General features: G+C 47.9%; 1 protein-coding gene across 1 annotated transcript in view; it reads right to left on the minus strand.

Moving 5' to 3' along the window:
• Positions 1–1,004: 1,004 nt before the first annotated feature.
• Positions 1,005–24,804, minus strand: part of LOC120928838 (tyrosinase-like) — a 59,993-nt gene continuing 36,193 nt past the window's right edge. The window contains exons 3-5 of the mRNA XM_040339856.1: positions 24,528–24,732; positions 16,912–17,014; positions 1,005–1,389 (exon numbers count right to left, since the gene is read on the minus strand). Of these exons, the coding sequence (XP_040195790.1) occupies positions 1,221–1,389; positions 16,912–17,014; positions 24,528–24,732 (477 nt within the window). The 3' untranslated portion in view covers positions 1,005–1,220. The remainder of the gene's footprint in view (positions 1,390–16,911; positions 17,015–24,527; positions 24,733–24,804) is intronic.

Below are 24,804 nucleotides of genomic sequence, written 5' to 3' on the forward strand. Positions count from 1 at the left end.
ACAGAGGAGGAGAGCAGCGGCACGGAGGGTGACAGCAGCGGGACAGTGGGGGACAGCAGCGGCACGGAATGGGACAGCAGCGGCACAGAGGGGGAGAGCAAATAAAGAAGATATTTAATATTTTTTTTAGATATATATTTTCTTTATTTCTTATTTGTGTTTATTAAAGGGCCCAGAGGTCCCCACGGCCCTGGATGGCAACCCCCCCCCCCCTTTTTTTTGTTTTGTTTTTTATAAAAATAAGTTATTTAATATTTGTTTTTATATCATTTTTTGATATTTTTTTTTCATGAAAGGGCCCAGATTTCCCCAGGGCCCTAAATGGCTACCCCCCTTTTTTTTTTCCTTGTATCATTTTTTTTATTTATTTTTGTAAGGGGCCCAGAGGTCCCCAGGGCAACCCCCCCCTTTTTTTTCCGTCAACACCCAAAGTCCCCCAACCTCAATTCGCGGGCGCAGCACCCCCCCACCCCCCCCCCGCTTCTCAATTCACGCCCTCCTGCTTCTAAACTAGCGGCGGCACCCCATGCCTGAAGCTGTGTAAGGGGCCACATAATTCCTGATGCCCTCCAGCACCCCTTGCTACTACATACGTTCAGTGCTGGAGATGCCAGAACTGCGTTCCCACTAGGGTGACCACGTGTCCCGCATTCTGCAGGTCTGTCCCGGGCACCTTCATTCCGGGACAATACAGTGTCCCGGAAGGAAACTGACACAGCCACCCCCGGGGCCAATCTGATGCCCCCAAAAAAGGCCGCCACATCACTGCTTTACTCGCTGACAGTACTTGTCCTGGCCGGGAATGCCTGAAGGAGCACAATCCCGCCCCCTGCTTGTGATTGGAGAAATCATAAATCCCGCCTCTTGTGTCAATCACTGTGCTGTGATTCGTTACAGCACAAGCTGATTTTTGGGAAGGGGGGTGTCCCTGAATGGTAGTTTGGAAATGTGGTCACCCTAGTTCCCACTGAAAAAATGAATAAATAAAAGGCCAGGGAGACGCGTTCAGTGTGCACGGGTCTTTATTAATAGCAATGCATTTCCAAGGAAGCAGTGGAGTGATTTGAACTCTTTAATCATAATTTTAATCAACTTTTACATCAGGCTCTGTGACTGTTGTTCTCAAGTATCATGATTGCAATTTTCTTTTTGGGAGATTAATTTTCAGAGCCGATCCTCTTCAGCTGTAGAGACCCCCCCATGCAGCCCCCCCGGTCATATTACACGTATATGGTTCCAAAATATTCGCCTGGTCTCATCATATCTTTTTGCCTCCAGCAGCCAATGAATGGAACGATGCAGCTTGTCCCGATGTGCCCATAAATGTTGTTACCGGTGGGATAGGAAGCCGGGGTGATGCCGTATCTTGCATAGTAAATGTCTGCATACCTGCAAAGAGACAAAGACGTGACGTCAGAGCGGACAAAATGGGGGGGTGAAGGAGGAGGATACCTGCAAAGAGACAAAGACGTGCCGTCAGAGCAGACAAAACGCGAGGGGGGGTGAAGGAGGAGGATACCTGCTGAGTACATGAGGATCCTACAAGTACGCTGACCCCACCCCCGCAGATCAAATCCCCAAATATGCCGTCTCTCCTGAATCTAACCTCAAAGCCCAATCCACCTCTCTCCCCTCCTCCACTAGAGGGCAGTGTGGAAGGGGAAGATGCAACAAAGCTTTGACTTCAGGGTGGTCTGCGCTGTTCTCTGCATCTTTGAGGGCCATACTAGCTGAAAGCTATCACTTGGGCTCCTGGGTCACTGCTGGGGGGGGGGAGCAGGCCCACCTGTGCGGGAGATTCACCCGGACAGTTCAGGTTTGGAATCGTGGGTCCGGGTTTCTGACCACCTGAAACCCGGACACATTATTCAGACTAGATTATGGCTTACCATCAGGCAGGGGCGGACTGACAACTCATGGGCCCCCGCCCCCCCGGGCAAGAGGAGATTATGGGGCCCCCGGGCAAGAGGAGATTATGGGGCCCCCGGGCAAGAGGAGATTATGGGTCAACACAGTACACACACAAAGTATACATATACACAGTATATACACACACACACACACAGTATATATTATACACACACATTATACATTCATACAAACAATAAACACACATACATACAGTATACACACACACAGTATATACACACACACAGTATACATTCATACACACAATATACACACACACAGTATTCATACACACAGACACACAATATACACACACAGTATACAAACACAGTATACACACACACACATATAATATACATACACAATAGACACACAGTATACACACACATACAAAATGTAGAGGCTAAAAGGATGGACAGCCGCACCTCCGAAAAAACAGTGGATGGAAAATGCACTACAAGTAACAGCAAAGGGTGAGAGAACAGCCTACGCGTTTCGCACTGCGATCAGTGCTTAGTCATGACATACACACACATACAGTATACATACACAATAGATACACAGTATACATACAGTATATATACACACAGGGCCAGATCCACAAAGAACTTACGTCGGCGTATCTATTGATACGCCGCGTAACTTCTAGGATGCTCTGGCGTATCTTTGTTTTGTATCCACAAAACAAGATACGCCTGAATGGGGGCTAGATCCGACTGACGTACGTCTTAGTACGCCGTCGGATCTTAGGTGCATATTTACGCTGGCCGCTAGGTGGCGCTTCCGTTGATTTCCGCGTAGAGTATGCAAATTAGCTAGATACGCCGATTCTCAAATGTACGTCCGCCCGACGCATTTTTTTACGTCAGGCTTTTTTCGGCGTAACGTTACCCCTTGGTCTATGGGGCGTACGCAATGTTAGGTATGGACGTCGAGACAGCGTTGAATTTTTCGTCGCTTGCATAAATCGTTCGCGAATAGGGCTTTGCGTAAATTACGTTCACGTCGTCTAGGCATTGAGCGGGCGTAATTTTTTTTTTTTTTTACAAATTCTTTATTTTCCATTTTGCACTAGTATTATACAACAACAACACATATATATACATTCATAATTCTCTTCTGTCTATACAAACAGTTTATCCTCCCCACCTTGCCATGATTCCTTCTCCCATTAGCTCCTTTACACTATTCTTCACATAGCGTATTTTATATTCATCCTACTCTTTGTTTGTCTCATACTACTAATACGATTATGTTATACAACACCACTGCAATATCTTTTCCTTTACTGGGGTGCTACCCCCGTAACCTCCACATCCACTCTAAAATAGACAACCCTGATAGGACACAAAAAAAAAAAAAAATAATAAAAAAAAAAAAAAATAAGACAAAAAGAAGGAAAACAGTATAGAAAAAAATATATTAACATTTTTGGACATCGGGCTCCCCACTTCCCCCCCCAATCCCTCGTATCTTCAACTACCGGCTTTGCTCCCTATATTTAATATATGGCTCCCAGACCTCCCGGTATTTCTCTTCTTGTTCTCTCAGTATCATAGTTAAGCTTTCCATTTGCTGAATTTCTGCTATTCTCCCCAACCATTGTGTTTTGGTTGGAACGGTCGTACTTTTCCATAGGGCCGGGATACATGCCTTTGCTGCCGTGATCAAGTGCCTTACAAGAGAGTTTTTATATTTTTCATTAGATAGAGGGATATCATGAAGTAATAAAGCTGCTGGATTATCTCCCATATCTGAATCTGTAATTTCTAAAACCGTTTCTGACACCATCGTCCAAAATTCTTTCAGCATAGGACATTCCCAAAAAATATGAAATATGGTGCCCTCCGCATTCTGGCAGCGCCAACATTGGTTGGTCACTTGCGGATACATCCTGTTCAGTATTGCCGGCGTTCTATACCACCTGGTCAGGATTTTATACCCTCCTTCCTGATACTTAGTTGCCATCGATGCTTTGTGTGCAAATAACAGTATCTTTTTTTTTTGAGTCTCCGTGAAGGTGATACCCAAATCCCTTTCCCACGCCTGCAGAAAACCCAGATCTTGAGGTGCTTCTAAATCTATCAATAAGGCATACAACGCTGAGAGTGTGTGTCTAAGTGGCTCTCTTTTTAAACAAATCTGTTCAAACCCAGAAAGTTTACGTATTCCTGCGATACGTTGCCTAAATGATTGTAAAAAGGCATTGAGCTGTATTCTCCTAAACGGGTCAAGATCTTCCGAAAATGTTCTATCTATCTCTTCCCTATTCATTACCAGGTTTTCTCTGGAAAAGTGGGTCAACCTACTAATTCCCTGCCGCTTTAACTCTCCAAAACTCTGATCTATCAACCCCGGCTCAAAACTTGGGTTTCCTAAGATTGGGATCATAGGACTTGGATGTGTCGACATCTTGGTGTTTTTAAATATTTTTCTCGTTATCTGAATTGTTGCCCCAATCGTGGGGTGTCTCCTCACCTCCTGTGGTATCTCTGCTTCTGTGAGCCACACTATTCCTTCTAAGGGTATAGTAGTTATCGATTGTTCCAGCTGTATCCATGGTTTTGCCTCTTTTACTGTGCACCAGTCCACTACCCGTGCTAAGTGCGATGCTTCATAATAGCTCACCGGGTCCGGAAGCCCCACTCCTCCTCGTTCTTTAGGTAGAGTCAGAATGGCTCTGCGTACCCTCGGGGGTTTTCCTGTCCAGATAAATCTTAAGAATCTTGCCCTCAACTCTTTTAAAAAGCCAGCTGATAACTTCACGGGTAGGGTCTGGAACAGATACAGTATTCTCGGCATTATGTTCATTTTAATAATATTTATTTTACCAAACCAGGTGAAGATTTCTTTCTCCCATCTCTGAAAGTCCAATTTAATTTGCCTAATCAATGGTGCATAATTCAGTTCAAATACACGATTAAGCCTGTTTGGTATTTTGGTCCCTAAATAGCTTATATGTGAGTCTGTCCATTTGAAGCTAAAGTTGTCTGCCAGCTGTTGCTTTAACATTCCATTCATTTCCACTCCCATTGCTTCGGACTTACTGTAATTTATTTTGAAATTAGATATCTCACCGTACCTCCGCAATTCCACCAATAATGGCGGTAGGGATATCGCTGGTGAAGTAATAAAAAACAGTAAGTCGTCGGCATAAGCTGCCACCTTATGTTCACTCACTTTTGTTCGTATTCCCCTAATGTCTGTATTTGCCCTTATTGTTCTTAAAAAGGGTTCTACTGTGAGGATAAATATGATGGGTGAGAGTGGGCATCCCTGACGTGTTCCATTGCCTATCGGGAACGATTCCGACATGACATCATTTACCTTCACTCTCGCACTTGGACATGAATATAAACTTGTAATCCAATTCAACATCCCCTTTTTTATTCCTATCTTTTGTAACACTACTCTCAGGAATGTCCACTCTACCCGATCAAATGCTTTCTCCGCGTCTGCAGAAACAATCACTAATGGTTTCTGCTGGGAGTGAGATAGTTGTATGGCACACAGGACCCTTTGTGTGTTTTCCCTTCCCTCTCTACCGGGTGTAAATCCTACCTGGGCTGGGTGTATGAGGCCTGGGATAAATCCCAGTAGCCTATTTGCCAGTATTTTCGTTAAGATCTTGAGATCAACATTTAACAGCGCAATTGGACGGTAACTAGCACACTGGGTTGGATCTTTGCCTGCATTCGGAATTAGTGTTATATGAGCCATCAGAGTCTCTCCTCTCATCTCCTGTCCATCTCTTATAGAATTAAATGCGGCAAGGAACTTCGGTGCCAACCTCTCAGAGAAAGTTTTATAGTATAATAACGTATAACCATCGGGCCCTGGTGATCTTCCTGGTTTTAATACTTTCAGCGCTTCTAAGAATTCTTCTATTTTAATTGGCCCGTCAATATTTTCTGCCTCCTCTTCTAATAGCCCTGGCATCCCTGATGTTGCTATGTAATCGTTTACCTGTTGTTCTCTGCTTAGGGCAGATTGTTGGCCTTTTATATTGTATAGCTTCAAATAATAATCTCTAAACGTCTTTGCAATTTCCTGTGATGATTTCACTAGGGTATCATCCTGCTTTTTTATTTGCTCGATATGATTCCTCGCCCTTGTCTCTCAAGGCATTTGCCAACATTCTACTTGGTTTATTTCCAAATTCGTAGTATGCACGCTTGCATCGAGTTAATTTTGCCCTTGCTCTCTCCGTTAGTAATATATTTAATTCTTCCCGTAGATTTGTAAGTTTTTCCTCGTTCCGTGTCGTTTGGAGTTTCTTATGCGACCGTTCCACCACTTTGATCTCCTCGATCAGCGCATCTAGCTTTGCCCCATAAATCCGTTTCCTCCGTGCTCCAAGTGAAATAAGAATTCCTCTTATATAACACTTGTGTGCTTCCCATAAGCAGAGAGGACTTATTTCTTCTGATTTATTAGTTTCAAAATAAGATTCAATTTCCTGTGCTATTTGGTTTTCATATTCTGGATCCTTCAGGAGCATCTCATTTATTCTCCAATGCCATTCACGGGGACTTAACTCTCCCCATTCCAAGACGCAGCTAGTAGGTGCGTGATCTGATATCGTAAATGAACCTATAGTGGCCCCCACTACACACGACAAAGCGTTCTGTGACACAAAGACATAGTCAATTCTGGTATACGTCTTGTGTCTTGATGAAAAAAAGGTGTAATCTTTGTCGTGTGCGTGGAGGATCCTCCATGTGTCCATCAACTGCAAATCCTGCAGCAGTCCCTTCACTCTTCGTATCTTTCCATATGATAAATGAGATACTCCCTTAGAGACATCAAGAGCCGGATCCAATGCCAGATTCAGATCCCCACCCATTATCACTATCCCCTCCTTATTCTGATGGACTATATTCAAATATGTTTCCAGTGCACTAACTTGATTTTCATTTGGCAAATATAAGTTTACCAATGTGACCTTTTGGTCACAAATCAGTCCCATCACAATAAGGAGGCGGCCTGCCTCATCTTTAACTGTCTTACACTCCTTCCAAGGCACTTGTTTAGACACCAAAATCGGTACCCCATTTGTCTTTGTAGACTGGGATGTGCTATGGTAGACCGTAGGGAATTTACGGTTTCCCAACTTCGGGATTTTACCATTTTTAAAATGCGTCTCCTGTAAAAATATTATTTGGGATTTCAATCTACCTAATTCCGCCAGGAGCTTAGAACGTTTCTCGGGGTTATTTAGCCCCTTTACATTATATGAAGTAAAATTTAATTTGGTCATCTTGCTATTCTACTACTAACTAATCCCAGCTTCTTGGGGGCTGAGTTAGTCACCAACGGTAGAGCCCAATGTCCAAAAAAATAAATAAAAAAATCACCAACAACAACAGTAACTTGCGCTCTTATTCCGGGTCTGGAAGAAACTCTTCCCCCCCGTACTATAATTTCTAAATAGTCACAGGTCTTGTGCACCCGCAAATTGACCTGCAACCCACAGTTCAAAAAAAAAACACAAATATTTCACACGTCTCTGACTTCCCCCCCACTTGGAGGAGAGACGTTAATAATGGGAGAAGTGAACAAGCACAGCCACGATCTGAGCCTTTTGTTTCCACCCCTGTGCACCCCTCATTTAATCCTGCATATCTGAAATATCCCCTCTCTTCACACTTCTAAATTAGACATTACTCCTCTGATATTATACCCTTACTTCACCCCTTTCCTGGGTTCCCCTTTTCCGCCCTTCCCCCCTCGCCACCTTATACATTTCATAGTTGGTCTGTGAGCTGTCTACAACGCTAGGCGAGCACGATACCAAACACATAGGGAAAAGGGGTAGAAAAGAAAGGGGAAAAATAAAAAAAAATCGCCCATAGGGCACAAAAAAAAAAAAAAGAAAAAAAAAAAAAGAAACCATAAGGGCAACAATAAAAGGGCACCTGTAAAAATACACAAACCCCCTTCTATACTTCTTCCACCTTCGTTCCGGGGGCCTACCGTCTTATCCCTCCCATCCCCCCTCCCTCACTCTATTATATTGGGTTGTAATCTACTAGTTAGTGCCTTAGTAATTAAATTGATAAGTGTTGCCTATAAATCTTGATAAATAGATATATTTATCTCCTTCCAGCGCATTATATAGTGTCCATTAATCCCTATTCTATTTCATCAGAAGTGCCAAACCCCTGCAAACTTCCCCCCACTCGTAGATCCATACTACCCATGTGACATAAACAAATGACCGTGTCCTTCCTTAGTTCCTATAATTCTTATGATTCCCCTTTGCCACCCCCCCTCCCTCCCTCCCACCTCACTACCCCCCCCCTACCCATCTTACATTTAGAGTCTCTTATACCACACAACAACCAAAAAAAAAAAAAAAATATATATATATATACACACAAGTATAACAAAAAAAAAATGGTGTTGGTAAGCCCCTTCTAGTGTCTTAGCCTATCCCTCCCCCCTCCCTCCCCTTCCATGTTTATCGAGATGTCCAGCAGTTCCGTGTTGGCACCCCTCCTATTAACCCGTGTGCCTCCCTAGACTTTTACATAGGGAAGGCGAGCGGGGGAAAAAAAAAGAAGAAAAGGAATGTCGATAAAGTTGATTTTGCCAAAAAAAAAAAATTGGGAAAAAATATTCCAGGAAAAAAGTCTAGCAAAAAAGAAAATTATATCTATTCATTTTCTGTCCCGGCTGCTATCCTCGGATGTTCCTACTTATTCGGACCTTAATAACTAGCGTATTCAGTCGTTGTTGAAAGATCTGTTCAGTTCGGCACCTCTATTGGTTCAGATTCCAAAAAATTCAAAAGATCTGGAAGTTGAGACGGATCTTTCATGATGAGGGTTCGCCCCCCCTTTTTTATGATTACAGCGAATGGGTATCCCCATTTATATGTAGCCCCTCTAGATAATATATGTTTCAGCATACGTCGCCGGCTTTTAGTTTGCTTGCTGAGATCTGGATATAATTGTAACTCTCCTCCCAGATATTTCACTGCTCCCTCCTTCCATGCCACCCTAAGAATGTCTTCTTTTACACGGAAAAAATGCACTCTACACAGAATGTCTCTAGGGTTGCTCTGCCCAGGGTAACGAGTAGCCGGTACCCTGTGCACCCTGTCTAATTCAATCGGAGTATCTGGGGGATTTTTTAATAATTGGTTAAAGATATCAGTAACTGTTTCTCTAAGTGCAGGCCCCTCCTTTTCTTCTGAAATTCCCTTAATACGGATATTATTTCTCCTGGACTTATTTTCGAACTCTTCCGATTGCAACTGTAGGGCAAATATCTGCTGTTGTTGTTTATTCAATTTTTTCTCTGCGATTTCAAGCCGCTTTTCCATTAAATTTTGCGTTTGCTCCATAGTTGCCGTTTTAACCTCTACCGCTTCTACTTTCTTATTTACAGCTGTAATCTCCTCTCTCATAGAACCTGTTATACTGGTAATCAGCTGTTGAATGTCCTCCTTTGTGGGGAGAGCTTGAATAAGATATTTAAGCTGGCTAATATCTTGCTCTATCCCCTTCTCTTTTATTTGCAATTCAGATACATTGTAAGAGCAAACAGATATATCTTCCGAAACTCCTGCAGACATTTTAGGGTCCCTTTCTGCAACCCCCTTCACTGACTCAGTGCCTATTTGTTGTGCTTCCACCACCGGTATCATCATTGACTGCTGTATACTTGCCTCCGGGAATGGTTCCTGTGTCACAGCCATATTCATACCCGCATCTGCCACCTGTTTCATATCTCTCCTTACCGTCAGGTATCTGGTGATATATGAGTGAGTCGGTGTATTTGGCACTCCTGTATTCTTCCCCCTTCTAGACATAAATATCTGAGGTTACAAGGATACTGTCCCTGCTCTTTATGAAATAAGTAGCTGCGTCCCCCTGCGGGTCTCCTTACCAGAGGGCTATATCTCCGTTTCAAGATTTGCCGTCCTTATAGTCACCTAGATCTTCTCTCATGTAGAATCAGTATGTTCTGCGGGCGACTTTACCAAGAAAATGCATCACTATTTAAGACCCAGTGAGCAGTTATATACAGTCTTATTATACGCCGTTTCGCAATCCATACACAGGTGTAGCACTCGTTTTTGCAGCTGATTGTTTCAAGCGGTAAAATTTTAAACAGCTTCAGACTTCAGACTACACTTCACTGACCTTGCAGCCCCCCGTCTGACGGCGGATCTGTTCCAGCACCTCCAGTCCCGCTTGTCCTGCAGCTCCAAACACCCGTTTGTATTCCGAGCTATTCCGAGCTACCAGCCAGCTGCACGTGTCGCTCTGTGCTGTATAGCCGCTCCCGTCTAACAACGCTGACACTTGTCCCGCTTGCACCGCGCTTACACCGTGCGTCTCCAGCAGTCTCCGCTCCAGATCTCAGGTGGGGAAAATTATCTCTGCTCTGCTGTACCTCCGGCTCACGAGGTTACAGCAGATTGATGCCGCGATGTGTAAAGGAATTCACCGCTTCACAATCAGTCTCCTACGGGGGTGCACGGTACTAACGCTGGGCTCAGAACTCCTCGGCTCTCACACCACCATGCTCACGCCACTCCCCCCTCAAACGGAAGTCTGCTGAGATCTTCACATTCTGGCGTAATTTATTTGAAATTTATACGTGATACTGCGCATGCGCCGTTCGAAAAAAGCGTCATTTACGTGGGGTCATGCTTAGTTTACATAAAACACGCCCCCCTGTTCCTCATTTGATTTAGGCGTGCTTACGCCGGCCCATTTACGCTACGCTGCCGTAACTTACGGCGCAAATTGTTTCTGGATAAGGAAACTACTCTAAGTTACGGCGGCGTAGTGTATCCGAGATACGCTACGCCTGCCTAAAGATAGGCAGTTCTTTGTGGATCTGGCCCACAGTATACATACACACAGTATACATACATACACACACACACACAGTATACACAGTGGCCCAGATTCAAGAAGCACTTACGTGCTTACTTGCTCCGGTGTAACGAGTGCTCCTGATTCAGGAACCTCGTTACACCGACTGCAGCCTAGGATCTGACAGACATAAGCCTCCTTATGCCTTCACATCCCAGGCTGCATTCTTGCGTTGGCCGCTAGGGGGCGCGGCCATTGTGATCGGCGTATAGTATGCAAATTGCATACTACCACCGATTCACAAAAGTTGCGCGGGCCCTGCGCACGCAAGGTACGGAGTTTCCGTACGGCGACTTTAGCGCAAGGTTGCTCCTGCTATAGCAGGGGCAACCTATGCTAAAGTATAGCTGCGCTTCCCGCCCGTGAAATTTAAATTTCACGTCGTTTACGTAAGTGATTCGTGAATGGCGCTGGATGCCATTCACGTTCACTTAGAAGCAAATGACGTCCTTGCGACGTCATTTGCCGCAATGCACGTCGGGAAAGTTTCCCGACGGAGCATGCGCTGTTCGCTCGGCGCGGGAGCGCGCCTAATTTAAATGATTCCCGCCCCCGGCGGGATCATTTACATTAGGCAGCCTTACGCCCGGCTGTTTAGCATATCGCCCGCGCAATTTACGGAGCTTCTGCTCCGTGAATCGCTGGGCAAATCGAAATATTTGCGTGGGCGCAGAGAAAAATCTTTGCTCTTTGCCCACGCAAATATTGCTCCATTCTACCTGAATCTGGGCCAGTGTATACACACACATAGTATACATACACACAGTATACACACACACAGTGTATACACACACAGTGTATACACACACACAGTATACATACACACAGTATACACACACACACAGTATACACACACACAGTATACATACACACAGTATACACACACACACACAGTATACATACACACAGTATACACACACACACACACACACACACACACAGTATACATACACACAGTATACACACACACACACACAGTGTATACACACACACAGTATACATACACACAGTATAACCACACACACACACCGTGTATACACACACACAGTATACATACACACAGTGTACATATACACACACACACACAGTATACACACACACACAGTATACAGACACACAATGTATACACACACACAATAAACACACAGTATACATACACACTTTGAGTATGGCCTCAATTAAGACTAATAAATAATATACAGCAATGTGCCATCATCCAGAATACAGGAAATGGGAACAAGTGAGTATAGGGTGAGGGCTGCTCGATGCCGACTAACCCATCAATAGTCACAGGTCAGGGGGTGTTGACTAGGATTTTTTAGGCACTGATAATGCAACCATATAATAATATAAAAGGTATTTATTAACATAAAAAACTATACAACGTTAAAAACATTTGGGACACGGGCGGGAAGCGCAGCTATACTTTAGCATAGGTTGCCCCTGCTATAGCAGGAGCAACCTTGCGCTAAAGTCGCCGTACGGAAACTCCGTACCTTGCGTGCGCAGGGCCCGCGCAACTTTTGTGAATCGGTGGTAGTATGCAATTTGCATACTATACGCCGATCACAATGGCCGCGCCCCCTAGCGGCCAACGCAAGAATGCAGCCTGGGATGTGAAGGCATAAGGAGGCTTATGTCTGTCAGATCCTAGGCTGCAGTCGGTGTAACGAGGTTCCTGAATCAGGAGCACTCGTTACACCGGAGCAAGTAAGCACGTAAGTGCTTCTTGAATCTGGGCCACTGTGTATACTGTGTGTGTGTGTGTGTATGTATGTATACTGTGTGTATGTATACTGTGGGCCAGATCCACAAAGAACTGCCTATCTTTAGGCAGGCGTAGCGTATCTCGGATACACTACGCCGCCGTAACTTAGAGTAGTTTCCTTATCCAGAAACAATTTGCGCCGTAAGTTACGGCGGCGTAGCGTAAATGGACCGGCGTAAGCACGCCTAAATCAAATGAGGAACAGGGGGGCGTGTTTTATGTAAACTAAGCATGACCCCACGTAAATGACGTGCAATAAAGAACAGCAATATTGGTAACAAAAAACAACATTGCTGTTCTTTATTGTGGGGCTTGTCCCAAATATTTTTAACGTTGTATAGTTTTTTATGTTAATAAATACCTTTTATATTATTATATGGTTGCATTATCAGTACCTAAAAATCCTAGTCGACACCCCCTGACCTGTGACTATTGATGGGTTAGTCGGCATCGAGCAGCCCTCACCCTGTACTCACTTCTTCCCATTTCCTGTACACACTGGAAAGGTAATAGAGAGGCGGGGCAGCTAGAATCTTGGGATTTTGTTTAAAAACACAGATTTTTACATACTGTCCCTGGTTTTTCTGAGGCTGGCAACCCTGATGGGGCCCCCTAGTGGCATGGGGCCCTCAGGCCCGAATGGTCAGTCCGCCCCTGCCATCAGGGTTGCTGGCTGCAGTTGTCTAAGCCAACAGTGGGCAGTGTGAAAGAGAGTGAAACAGACAAAGTCAGCACTAACAATCCCCCCCTCCCCCAACACACACAGAAGGGAGAGGAGAGAGGGCTCAATCTGCTCCTCCCCCCAACACACACAGAAGGGAGAGGAGAGAGGGCTCAATCTGCTCCTCCCCCCAAACACACACAGAAGGGAGAGGAGAGAGGGCTCAATCTGCTCCTCCCCCCAAACACACACAGAAGGGAGAGGAGAGAGGGCTCGATCTGCTCCTCCCCCCAAACACACACAGAAGGGAGAGGAGAGAGGGCTCGATCTGCCCCTCCCCCCAAACACACACAGAAGGGAGAGGAGAGAGGGCTCAATCTGCTCCTCCCCCCAAACACACACAGAAGGGAGAGGAGAGAAGGCTCAATCTGCTCCTCCCCCCAAACACACACAGAAGGGAGAGGAGAGAGGGCTCAATCTGCTCCTCCCCCCAAACACACACAGAAGGGAGAGGAGAGAGGGCTCAATCTGCTCCTCCCCCCAAACACACACAGAAGGGAGAGGAGAGAGGGCTCAATCTGCTCCTCCCCCCAAACACACACAGACGGGAGAGGAGAGAGGGCTCAATCTGCTCCTCCCCCCAAACACACACAGACGGGAGAGGAGAGAGGGCTCAATCTGCTCCTCCCCCCAAACACACACAGAAGGGAGAGGAGAGAAGGCTCAATCTGCTCCTCCCCCCAAACACACACAGAAGGGAGAGGAGAGAGGGCTCAATCTGCTCCTCCCCCCAAACACACACAGACGGGAGAGGAGAGAGGGCTCAATCTGCTCCTCCCCCCAAACACACACAGACGGGAGAGGAGAGAGGGCTCAATCTGCTCCTCCCCCAAACACACACAGAAGGGAGAGGAGAGAGGGCTCAATCTGCTCCTCCCCCCAAACACACACAGAAAGGAGAGGAGAGAGGGCTCAATCTGCTCCTCCCCCCAAACACACACAGAAGGGAGAGGAGAGAGGGCTCAATCTGCTCCTCCCCCCAACACACACAGAAGGGAGAGGAGAGAGGGCTCAATCTGCTCCTCCCCCCAAACACACACAGAAGGGAGAGGAGAGAGGGTTCAATCTGCTCCTCCCCCCAAACACACACAGACGGGAGAGGAGAGAGGGCTCAATCTGCTCCTCCCCCCAAACACACACAGAAGGGAGAGGAGAGAGGGCTCGATCTGCTCCTCCCCCCAAACACACACAGAAGGGAGAGGAGAGAGGGCTCAATCTGCTCCTCCCCCCTCCCTCAAACACACACAGAAGGGAGAGGAGAGAGGGCTCAATCTGCTCCTCCCCCCAAACACACACAGAAGGGAGAGGAGAGAGGGCTCAATCTGCTCCTCCCCCCAAACACACACAGAAGGGAGAGGAGAGAGGGCTCAATCTGCTCCTCCCCCCAAACACACACAGAAGGGAGAGGAGAGAGGGCTCAATCTGCTCCTCCCCCCAAACACACACAGACGGGAGAGGAGAGAGGGCTCAATCTGCTCCTCCCCCCAAACACACACAGAAGGGAGAGGAGAGAGGGCTCAATCTGCTCCTCCCCCCAAACACACACAGAAGGTAGAGGAGAGAGGGCTCGATCTGCTCCTCCCCCCAAACACACACAGAAGGGAGAGGAGAGAGGGCTCGATCTGCTCCTCCCCCCAAACACACACAGAAGGGAGAGGAGAGAGGGCTCAATCTGCTCCTCCCCCCAAACACACACAGACAGGAGAGGAGAGAGGGCTCAATCTGCTCCTCCCTCCAAACACACACAGACGGGAGAGGAGAGAGGGCTCAATCTGCTCCTCCCCCCAAACACACACAGAAGGGAGAGGAGAGAGGGCTCGATCTGCTCCTCCCCCCAAACACACACAGAAGGGAGAGGAGAGAGGGCTCGATCTGCTCCTCCCCCAAACACACACAGAAGGGAGAGGAGAGAGGGCTCAATCTGCTCCTCCCCCCAAACACACACAGAAGGGAGAGGAGAGAGGGTTCAATCTGCTCCTCCCCCCAAACACACACAAAAGGGAGAGGAGAGAGGGCTCGATCTGCTTCTCCCCCCAAACACACACAGAAGGGAGAGGAGAGAGGGCTCAATCTGCTCCTCCCCCCAAACACACACAAAAGGGAGAGGAGAGAGGGCTCAATCTGCTCCTCCCCCCAACACACACAGAAGAGAGAGGAGAGAGGGCTCGATCTGCTCCTCCCCCCAAACACACACAGAAGGGAGAGGAGAGAGGGCTTGATCTGCTCCTCCCCCCAAACACACACAGAAGGGAGAGGAGAGAGGGCTCAATCTGCTCCTCCCCCCAAACACACACAGACGGGAGAGGAGAGAGGGCTCAATCTGCTCCTCCTCCCAAACACACACAGACGGGAGAGGAGAGAGGGCTCGATCTGCTCCTCCCCCCAACACACACAGAAGAGAGAGGAGAGAGGGCTCGATCTGCTCCTCCCCCCAAACACACACAGAAGGGAGAGGAGAGAGGGCTCAATCTGCTCCTCCTCCCAAACACACACAGAAGGGAGAGGAGAGAGGGCTCGATCTGCTCCTCCCCCCAAACACACACAGAAGGGAGAGGAGAGAGGGCTCAATCTGCTCCTCCCCCCAAACACACACAGAAGGGAGAGGAGAGAGGGCTCGATCTGCTCCTCCCCCCAAACACACACAGACGGGAGAGGAGAGAGGGCTCGATCTGCCCCCCCCACCCCCACCCCTCTGTGTCTGCCCCACACTCCAATCCCTGGTGCTGTACTTTAGAAAAGGAAAGTTGGGGCCAGCTAGGGCACCCGGCCGCCAGTGTTAATTTTGTCGACCTAAAACATTTTAGTCGACTAACTTTAATACGATTTTATTTGACTAAAACAATTGAGATGACTAAAATATGACTAGAACTAAATTGAAATTTGATGTCAAAATGAACAGGGTGCATGGTCACACCTCAATGCCATCAATAACAACGTGTTCGATTTTTCACTCCAGCAGTAGATAATGAGTTTGGAAATTGTAGAGAAATGCTTAAATAATGCATTACAATTTAACCACGGCACCCCTGGACCATTTGGCTGCCCAATGACCGGGCCCCTTTTTGCGATTCGGCACTGCGTCGTTTTAACTGAGAATTGCGCGGCCGTGCAACGTGGCTCCCAAACAAAATTTACGTCCTTTTTCCCCACAAATAGAGCTTTCTTTTGGTGGTATTTGATCACCTCTGCGGTTTTTATTTTTTGCGCTATAAACAAAAATAGAGCGACAATTTTGAAAAAAAAAGCAATATTTTTTTTTTCTTTTGCTATAATACATTTTTTAAAAAAAGCAAATTTTTTCTTCAGTTTAGGCCGATACGGATTCTTCTACAAAAAATCGCGTATATTGATTGGTTTGCGCAAAAGTTATAGCGTCTACAAAATAGGGGATGTATCACGGGCGCGCGCGCGCCCGCAAAGGAGCTCGCATGAAGGTGTGGAGTTCTTGCGGGGAGGACCAGAGACAGCCGCCGAGGGACCCCAGAAGAGGAGGATTGGGACCACTCAGTCCAAAACGAGCTGCACAGTGGAGGTAAGTGTGACATGTTTGTTATTTAAAAAAAAAAAATCCTGTCCCAGGAGCAAAAAAAAATTGAAAAGTAAAATTAATTTTTTCTTACCTGTCTACGTTCACATGGTGAGCGATAAAACAGGGGTCATTGGCGGAAATGGGAACTTGGCTCATCCCTCCCCCAAGGAAAACGTGAACGCCGTTGTGGTGGCCTGCAAGATGGAGAGAGAAAACGCAATGAGAATCACATACTGCTATGACGTCACACTGACATCACGCACACACACTGTACCTCTATGACATCACACTAACATCACACTGTACCTCTATAACATCACACTAACATCACGCACACACACTGTACCTCTATGACATCACACTAACATCACACTGTACCTCTATGACATCACACTAACATCACACTGTACTGTACCTCTATGACATCACACTAACATCACACTGTACTGTACCTCTATGACATCACACTAACATCACACTGTACCTCTATGACATCACACTAACATCACACTGTACTGTACCTCTATGACATCACACTAACATCACACTGTACCTCTATGACATCACACTAACATCACACTGTACTGTACCTCTATGACATCACACTAACATCACACTGTACCTCTATGACATCACACTAACATCACACTGTACCTCTATGACATCACACTAACATCACACTGTACCTCTATGACATCACACTAACATCACACACACACACACTGTACCTCTATGACATCACACACACACACTGTACCTCTATGACATCACACTAACATCACACTGTACCTCTATGACATCACACACACACTGTACCTCTATGACATCACACACACACACTGTACCTCTATGACATCACACACACACTGTACCTCTATGACATCACACACACACACTGTACCTCTATGACATCACACTAACATCACACTGTACCTCTATGACATCACACACACACTGTACCTCTATGACATCACACTAACATCACACTGTACCTCTATGACATCACACTAACATCACACACACACTGTACCTCTATGACATCACACACACACTGTACCTCTATGACATCACACACACACTGTACCTCTATGGCCCCATACTCACGAGCAAACATGTCTGCTGAAACTGGCCCGCAGGCCAGTTTCAGCAGACATGTTTGGTCGTGTGTGGGCGCGAGCGGGCCGAATTCCAGCAAACATTTGCCCGCCGGGCCTTTTCCCAGCAGACAAATATTCCTGGACTTGTTTTAAAACAGCCCGCTGGAATTCAGCCCGCTCGGACATGTACGGTCGTCAGTACAGACCTACCGTACATGTCCAGGCCCTCGCCGTCCCTCGCATGCGTCGAATGACTTCGACGCATGCGTGGAAGCATTTTAAAGGCGGGCCGCGCACGTCGCCGCGTCATTGTCGCGGCGACACCGCGTCATCGACGCGGCGACACCGCGGACACGCCCCGCGTATTGTTTACGCGCGGACTTCTGTACGATGGTGTGTACAACCATCGTACAGAAGCCCTCTGGCAGACATGTATGGTGAAAACGGTCCGACGGACCGCTTTCACCATACATGTTTGTCCGTGTGTACCCGGCCTATGACATCACACTAACATCACACACACACTGTACCTCTATGACATCACACACGCACTGTACCTCTATGACATCACACACGCACTGTACCTCTATGACATCACACTAACATCACACACGCACTGTACCTCTATGACATCACACTAACATCACACTGTACCTCTATGACATCACACTAACATCACACACACACTGTACCTCTATGACATCACACACGCACTGTACCTGTGACATCACACTAACATCACACACACACTGTACCTCTATGACATCACACACGCACTGTACCTCTATGACATCACACACGCACTGTACCTCTATGACATCACACTAACATCACACACGCACTGTACCTCTATGACATCACACACGCACTGTACCTCTATGACATCACACTAACATCACACACGCACTGTACCTCTATGACATCACACTAACATCACACACGCACTGTACCTCTATGACATCACACTAACATCACACTGTACCTCTATGACATCACACTAACATCACACACACACTGTACCTCTATGACATCACACACGCACTGTACCTGTGACATCACACTAACATCACACACACACTGTACCTCTATGACATCACACACACTGTACCTCTATGACATCACACACACACTGTACCTCACTGTACCTCTGACATCATCACTAACATCACACACACACACTGTACCTCTATGACATCATCACTAACATCACACACACACACTGTACCTCTATGACATCACACTAACATCACACACACACACTGGCTCATCCCTCCCCCAAGGAAAACGTGAATGCCGTTGTGGTGGACTGCAAGATGGAGAGAGAAAACGCAATGAGAATCACATACTGCTATGATGTCACACTGACATCACGCACACACACACTGTACCTCTATGACATCACACTAACATCACACTGTACCTCTATGACATCACACTAACATCACGCACACACACTGTACCTCTATGACATCACACACGCACTGTACCTCTATGACATCACACTAATATCACACTGTACCTCTATGACATCACACTAACATCACACTGTACCTCTATGACATCACACTAACATCACACACACACACACTGTACCTCTATGACATCACACACGCACTGTACCTCTATGACATCACACTAATATCACACTGTACCTCTATGACATCACACTAACATCACACTGTACCTCTATGACATCACACTAACATCACACTGTACCTCTATGACATCACACTAACATCACACACACACACACTGTACCTCTATGACATCACACACACACTGTACCTCTATGACATCACACTAACATCACACACACACACACTGTACCTCTATGACATCACACACACACTGTACCTCTATGACATCACACTAACATCACACTGTACCTCTGACATCACACTAACATCACACACACACTGTACCTCTATGACATCACACTAACATCACACACAATGTACCTCTATGACATCACAGTACACACACCAACATTTTACAAGATTCATGAACTCTATTGTCATTCTATAATGAAAATCATAAAATGCAATACAGATATAGTCCCAATCAGCATCCTTCAGATAGCACAGGTGCTGAGAGCTACTGGCCCCTGCATGAGCCTGTGTTACCAATTGTTTTCTTGGTGACTATGGTCCCAGCGGGGGGAGTGTCGCAAGTTGAAGCGGGGGGAGTGTCGCAAGTTGAGAAGCGGGGGGAGTGTCGCAAGTTGAAGCGGGGGGAGTGTCGCAAGTTGAGAAGCGGGGGAGTGTCGCAAGTTGAGAAGCGGGGGGAGTGTCGCAAGTTGAGAAGCGGGGGGAGTGTCGCAAGTTGAGAAGCGGGGGGAGTGTCGCAAGTTGAGAAGCGGGGGAGTGTCTCAAGTTGAAGCGGGGGGAGTGTCGCAAGTTGAGAAGCGGGGGGGTGTCGCAAGTTGAGAAGCGGGGGGAGTGTCGCAAGTTGAGAAGCGGGGGGAGTGTCGCAAGTTGAAGCGGGGGGGGTGTCGCAAGTTGAGAAGTGGGGGGGGTGTCGCAAGTTGAGAAGCACTACACATCACACTAACATCACACACACCACACTGTACCTCTATGACATCACACTACCATCACACACACACACTGGCTCATCCCTCCCCCAAGGAAAACGTGAATGCCATTGTGGTGGACTGCAAGATGGAGAGAGAAAACGCAATGAGAATCACATACTGCTATGACGTCACACTGACATCACGCGCACACACACTGTACCTCTATGACATCACACTAACATCACACTGTACCTCTATGACATCACACTAACATCACACACACACTGTACCTCTATGACATCACACACACACTGTACCTCTATGACATCACACTAACATCACACACACACACACACACACACTGTACCTCTATGACATCACACACGCACTGTTGAGAAGGGGGGGGTGTCGCAAGTTGAGAGGCGGGGAGAGTGTCGCAAGTTGAGAAGCGGGGGGGGGGGGCGCAAGTTGAGAAGCGGGGGGGTGTCGCAAGTTGAGAGGCGGGGGGAGTGTCGCAAGTTGAGAAGCGGGGGGAGTGTAGCAAGTTGAGAAGCGGGGGGAGTGTCGCAGAAGCAGGGGGAGTGTCGCCCAGTTTGCACGCGCCGTGCCATTCTGCCGACGCACATGTGCAGGAGGCGGTCCTTAAGTCGTTAGTATCTTGTATCGTTTTTTATTTTAAACACTGTGTGGTGTATATTTTTTGTAATAAAATAATATATTTTTTTGCTATTTCTGCTGTCGTTTTGCCTTCAAAGTCCGACCATTGGTCATCCTTTTCTGAGTAATCCCCCTTTCTCTGTTAAATGTGTTCCCTCACTGTGTGTTCTAACTGTGGGGGGGGGGGACAGACTGGAGGAGACCAATCGCTGTTCCTATATACTAGGAACACACAATCTGTCTCCTCTCCCCTGACAGTACACACACATCCACGTTCCTGCTCTGTGCGCGCATCGGCTCCTCAGTGACGCAACGGCGCGCACACCCCCTATACCTGTTAAAGCGGCCACTGTACATGGAAGCCATTCTGTCGGCGGGCGGTCAGGATGTGGTTAAAAAAAAATATTGTAAAATATATGGCCCAGATTCTCAAAGGCTTTACGACGGCGCAACACCTTTTGCGCCGTCGTAACTCCTCATCTGGCCCCGGGTATCTATGCGACTGATTCTTAGAATCAGTTACGCATAGATACCCATTAGATCTGACAGGCGTAAGGCTCTTACGCTGTCAGATCTTAAAAGCAATTTTTTTTCCCGCCGCTAGGTGTCGCCTCGTCGTTTTCCCCGTCGTCTATGCAAATGAGGTAATTACGCGAGATTCCCGAACATACGCGAGGTCGACGCTGAGAATTTACGTTGTTTCCGTAGCGTACGCGACGCGTAAGGTTGCCCCTGCTATTAGGAGGGGCAACCAATGTTAAGTATGGCCGTCGTTCCCGCGTCGAATTTAAAAAAAATTACGTCGTTTGCGTAAGACGTCCGTGAATGGCGCTGGATGCCATTTACGTAAACGTCTAAGCAAATGACGTCGGGGCGACGTCATTTAGCGCAATGCACGTCGGGTAATTTACCCGACGGAGCATGCGCAGTACGCTCGGCGCGGGAGCGCGCCTAATTTAAATGGTGCCCGCCCCATTTGAATTGGGCGGGCTTGCGCCGAGCGATTTAACGATACACTGCCGCAAGTTTACAGGTAAGTGTTCTGAGAATCAGGCTGTAAACCTGTAAACCTGCGGCGGTGTAGCGTACAGCACATACATTACGCTGCCCAGGAGCAACGTAAATGTATGAGAATCTGGGCCTATAAATCTAAATGGTAAAAAAATAATACAAATAAAACAAACAAAAAAAAATAAAATACTGACACCAGTGGCGGAACTACCAAGGTTGCACATGCGACCGGGCCCTGGTGTTCCACCACTGTGAGGAGGCCCTATATGGTTTCGTGCACCAGGGACCTAAACGTTCTAGACCTATCACATCATTTTACTCTCCCCACCTTTTTTTTATATTAACCCCCTCTTGCCTGTTGTCCTTGGTTCACATACTCGCCTGCCCAGTTGATCCAGTGTGGGCCTGCTGCAATCTGTTGCTCAAATGTGACGGCTCAGGTTTCCGTGCCAACCAACTTGGTTCACCTCATGAGCTGGTTGCCTCTTCCAAGTTCAGACAGCCAGCTCACAATAATACACCCCATTTCCGCCCACCGCCCATGGTTTTTCCTGCTCCTGCAGCCTCCTGGGGTATGTGATGTAGGTATCTCAGGTGACCAGTGTTGCCAACCTACCAGATTGAAATTTACTGGCACGACACCCGAAATTTACTGGCGCAGCCACCTTTTTCCTGGCATTTCACAAAAGTTACTAAATTACATTTTTAGGTGCAAATATATCAGTATTTAGGCTACAAACAAGTACGCTAGGCAAATAGCAATGTGATTTAAGGTAGATATTAAGGTAAAAAAACATATTTTTGTTATTTTCGATATAATAAGGGCAAATTATTTAGTCGCATCACCCCCTGCCTCCATCCCCCTCTGCCACCAACACCCCCTGCCTCCATCCCCCTCTGCCACCAACACCCCCTGCCTTCACCCCCCTCTGCCACCAACACCCCCTGCCTTCACCCCCCTCTGCGGTGCCACCAACAACCCCTGTCTCCATCCCCCACCCTCTGCGGTGCCTCCAATCACCCCCTACCTCCACCCTCCTCTGCCACCAACAACCCCTGTCTCCATCCCCCACCCTCTGCGGTGCCTCCAATCACCCCCTACCTCCACCCTCCTCTGCCACCAACAACCCCTGTCTCCATCCCCCACCCTCTGCAGTGCCTCCAATCACCCCCTGCCTCCAATCTCCCCCTGCCTCCACCCTCCTCTGCCACCAACACCCCCTGCCTTCACACCCCTCTGCGGTGACACAATCTTCCCCCTGCCTTCAATCTCTCTCTGCCTCCAATCACCCCCTGCCTCCATCCCCCTCTGCGGTGCCACCAACAACCCCTGTCTCCATCCCCCACCCTCTGCGGTGCCTCCAATCTCCCCCTGCCACTAACACCCCCTGCCTTCACACCCCTCTGCGGTGCCACAATCTCCCCCTGCCTCCAATCTCTCTCTGCCCCCAATCTCCCCCGGGCCCCCTGCCTCCATCGTCCACTGCCTCCATCCCCCTCTGCGGTGCCACCAACAACCCCTGTCTCCATCCCCCACCCTCTGCGGTGCCTCCAATCACCCCCTGCCTCCAATCTCCCCCTGCCTCCACCCTCCTCTGCCACCAACACCCCCTGCCTTCACACCCCTCTGCGGTGACACAATCTTCCCCCTGCCTCCAATCTCTCTCTGCCCCCAATCTCCCCCAGGCCCCCTGCCTCCATCGTCCCCTGCCTCCAACAACCCCTGTCTCCATCCCCCACCCTCTGCGGTGCCTCCAATCACCCCCTGCCTCCAATCTCCCCCTGCCTCAATCCCCCTCTGCCACCAACACCCCCTGCCTTCACCCCCCTCTGCGGTGCCACAATCTCCCCCCTGCCTCCAATCTCTCTCTGCCCCCAATCTCCCCCAGGCCCTCTGCCTCCAATCACCCCCTGCCTCCATCGTCCCCTGCCTCCATCCCCCTCTGCGGTGCCACCAACAACCCCTGTCTCCATCCCCCACCCTCTGCGGTGCCTCCAATCACCCCCTGCCTCCAATCACCCCCTGCCTCCAATCTCCCCCTGCCTCCATCCCCCTCTGCCACCAACACCCCCTGCCTTCACCCCCCTCTGCGGTGCCACAATCTCCCCCCTGCCTCCAATCTCTCTCTGCCCCCAATCTCCCCCAGGCCCTCTGCCTCCAATCACCCCCTGCCTCCATCCCCCTCTGCGGTGCCACTGCAGCCACCATCACCCCCTTCCTCCAATCCCCATGCGCAGTTCCAAGCCGAACCGATCTCGGCTATTTTTACTGGCACATTCCCGCAACCACAGGCATTTACGAACGGGGGAAAAAAGTGCCCGTTTTTATGAACTGTCCGTAAAAATACGGACGGTTGGCAACACTGCAGGAGGCCGTGAGAGCAGGATGCCCTTTTTTTTTTTTAATCAGAGCTCCCTGGTTCCTACCTTCTAAGCAATTCCTGAAACTTTGTGATGAGGAAAAGGTATAAGGACTCGTGTCAAGGTTCGGAATGCTTAAACAATAATTCAGATCAGCCGACGTTGCCTTTGTAAAACCTGATAAGCCTGCTGCACGAGAAAGCCTCGGGCGTTCACAAGGACAGTCTTCCATTACACATACCGTATTGGGGTAACTGACTGCGCAAATGCTCTGAAAGGAGAAAAACAGATGTCATTTCAGGAAAAAATTGTCTACTGACATCATAGTATGCTTAAAGGGGAG

The sequence above is a fragment of the Rana temporaria genome, chromosome 2 (assembly GCF_905171775.1).
Source record: "Rana temporaria chromosome 2, aRanTem1.1, whole genome shotgun sequence".
NCBI classification, from domain to species: domain Eukaryota; kingdom Metazoa; phylum Chordata; class Amphibia; order Anura; family Ranidae; genus Rana; species Rana temporaria.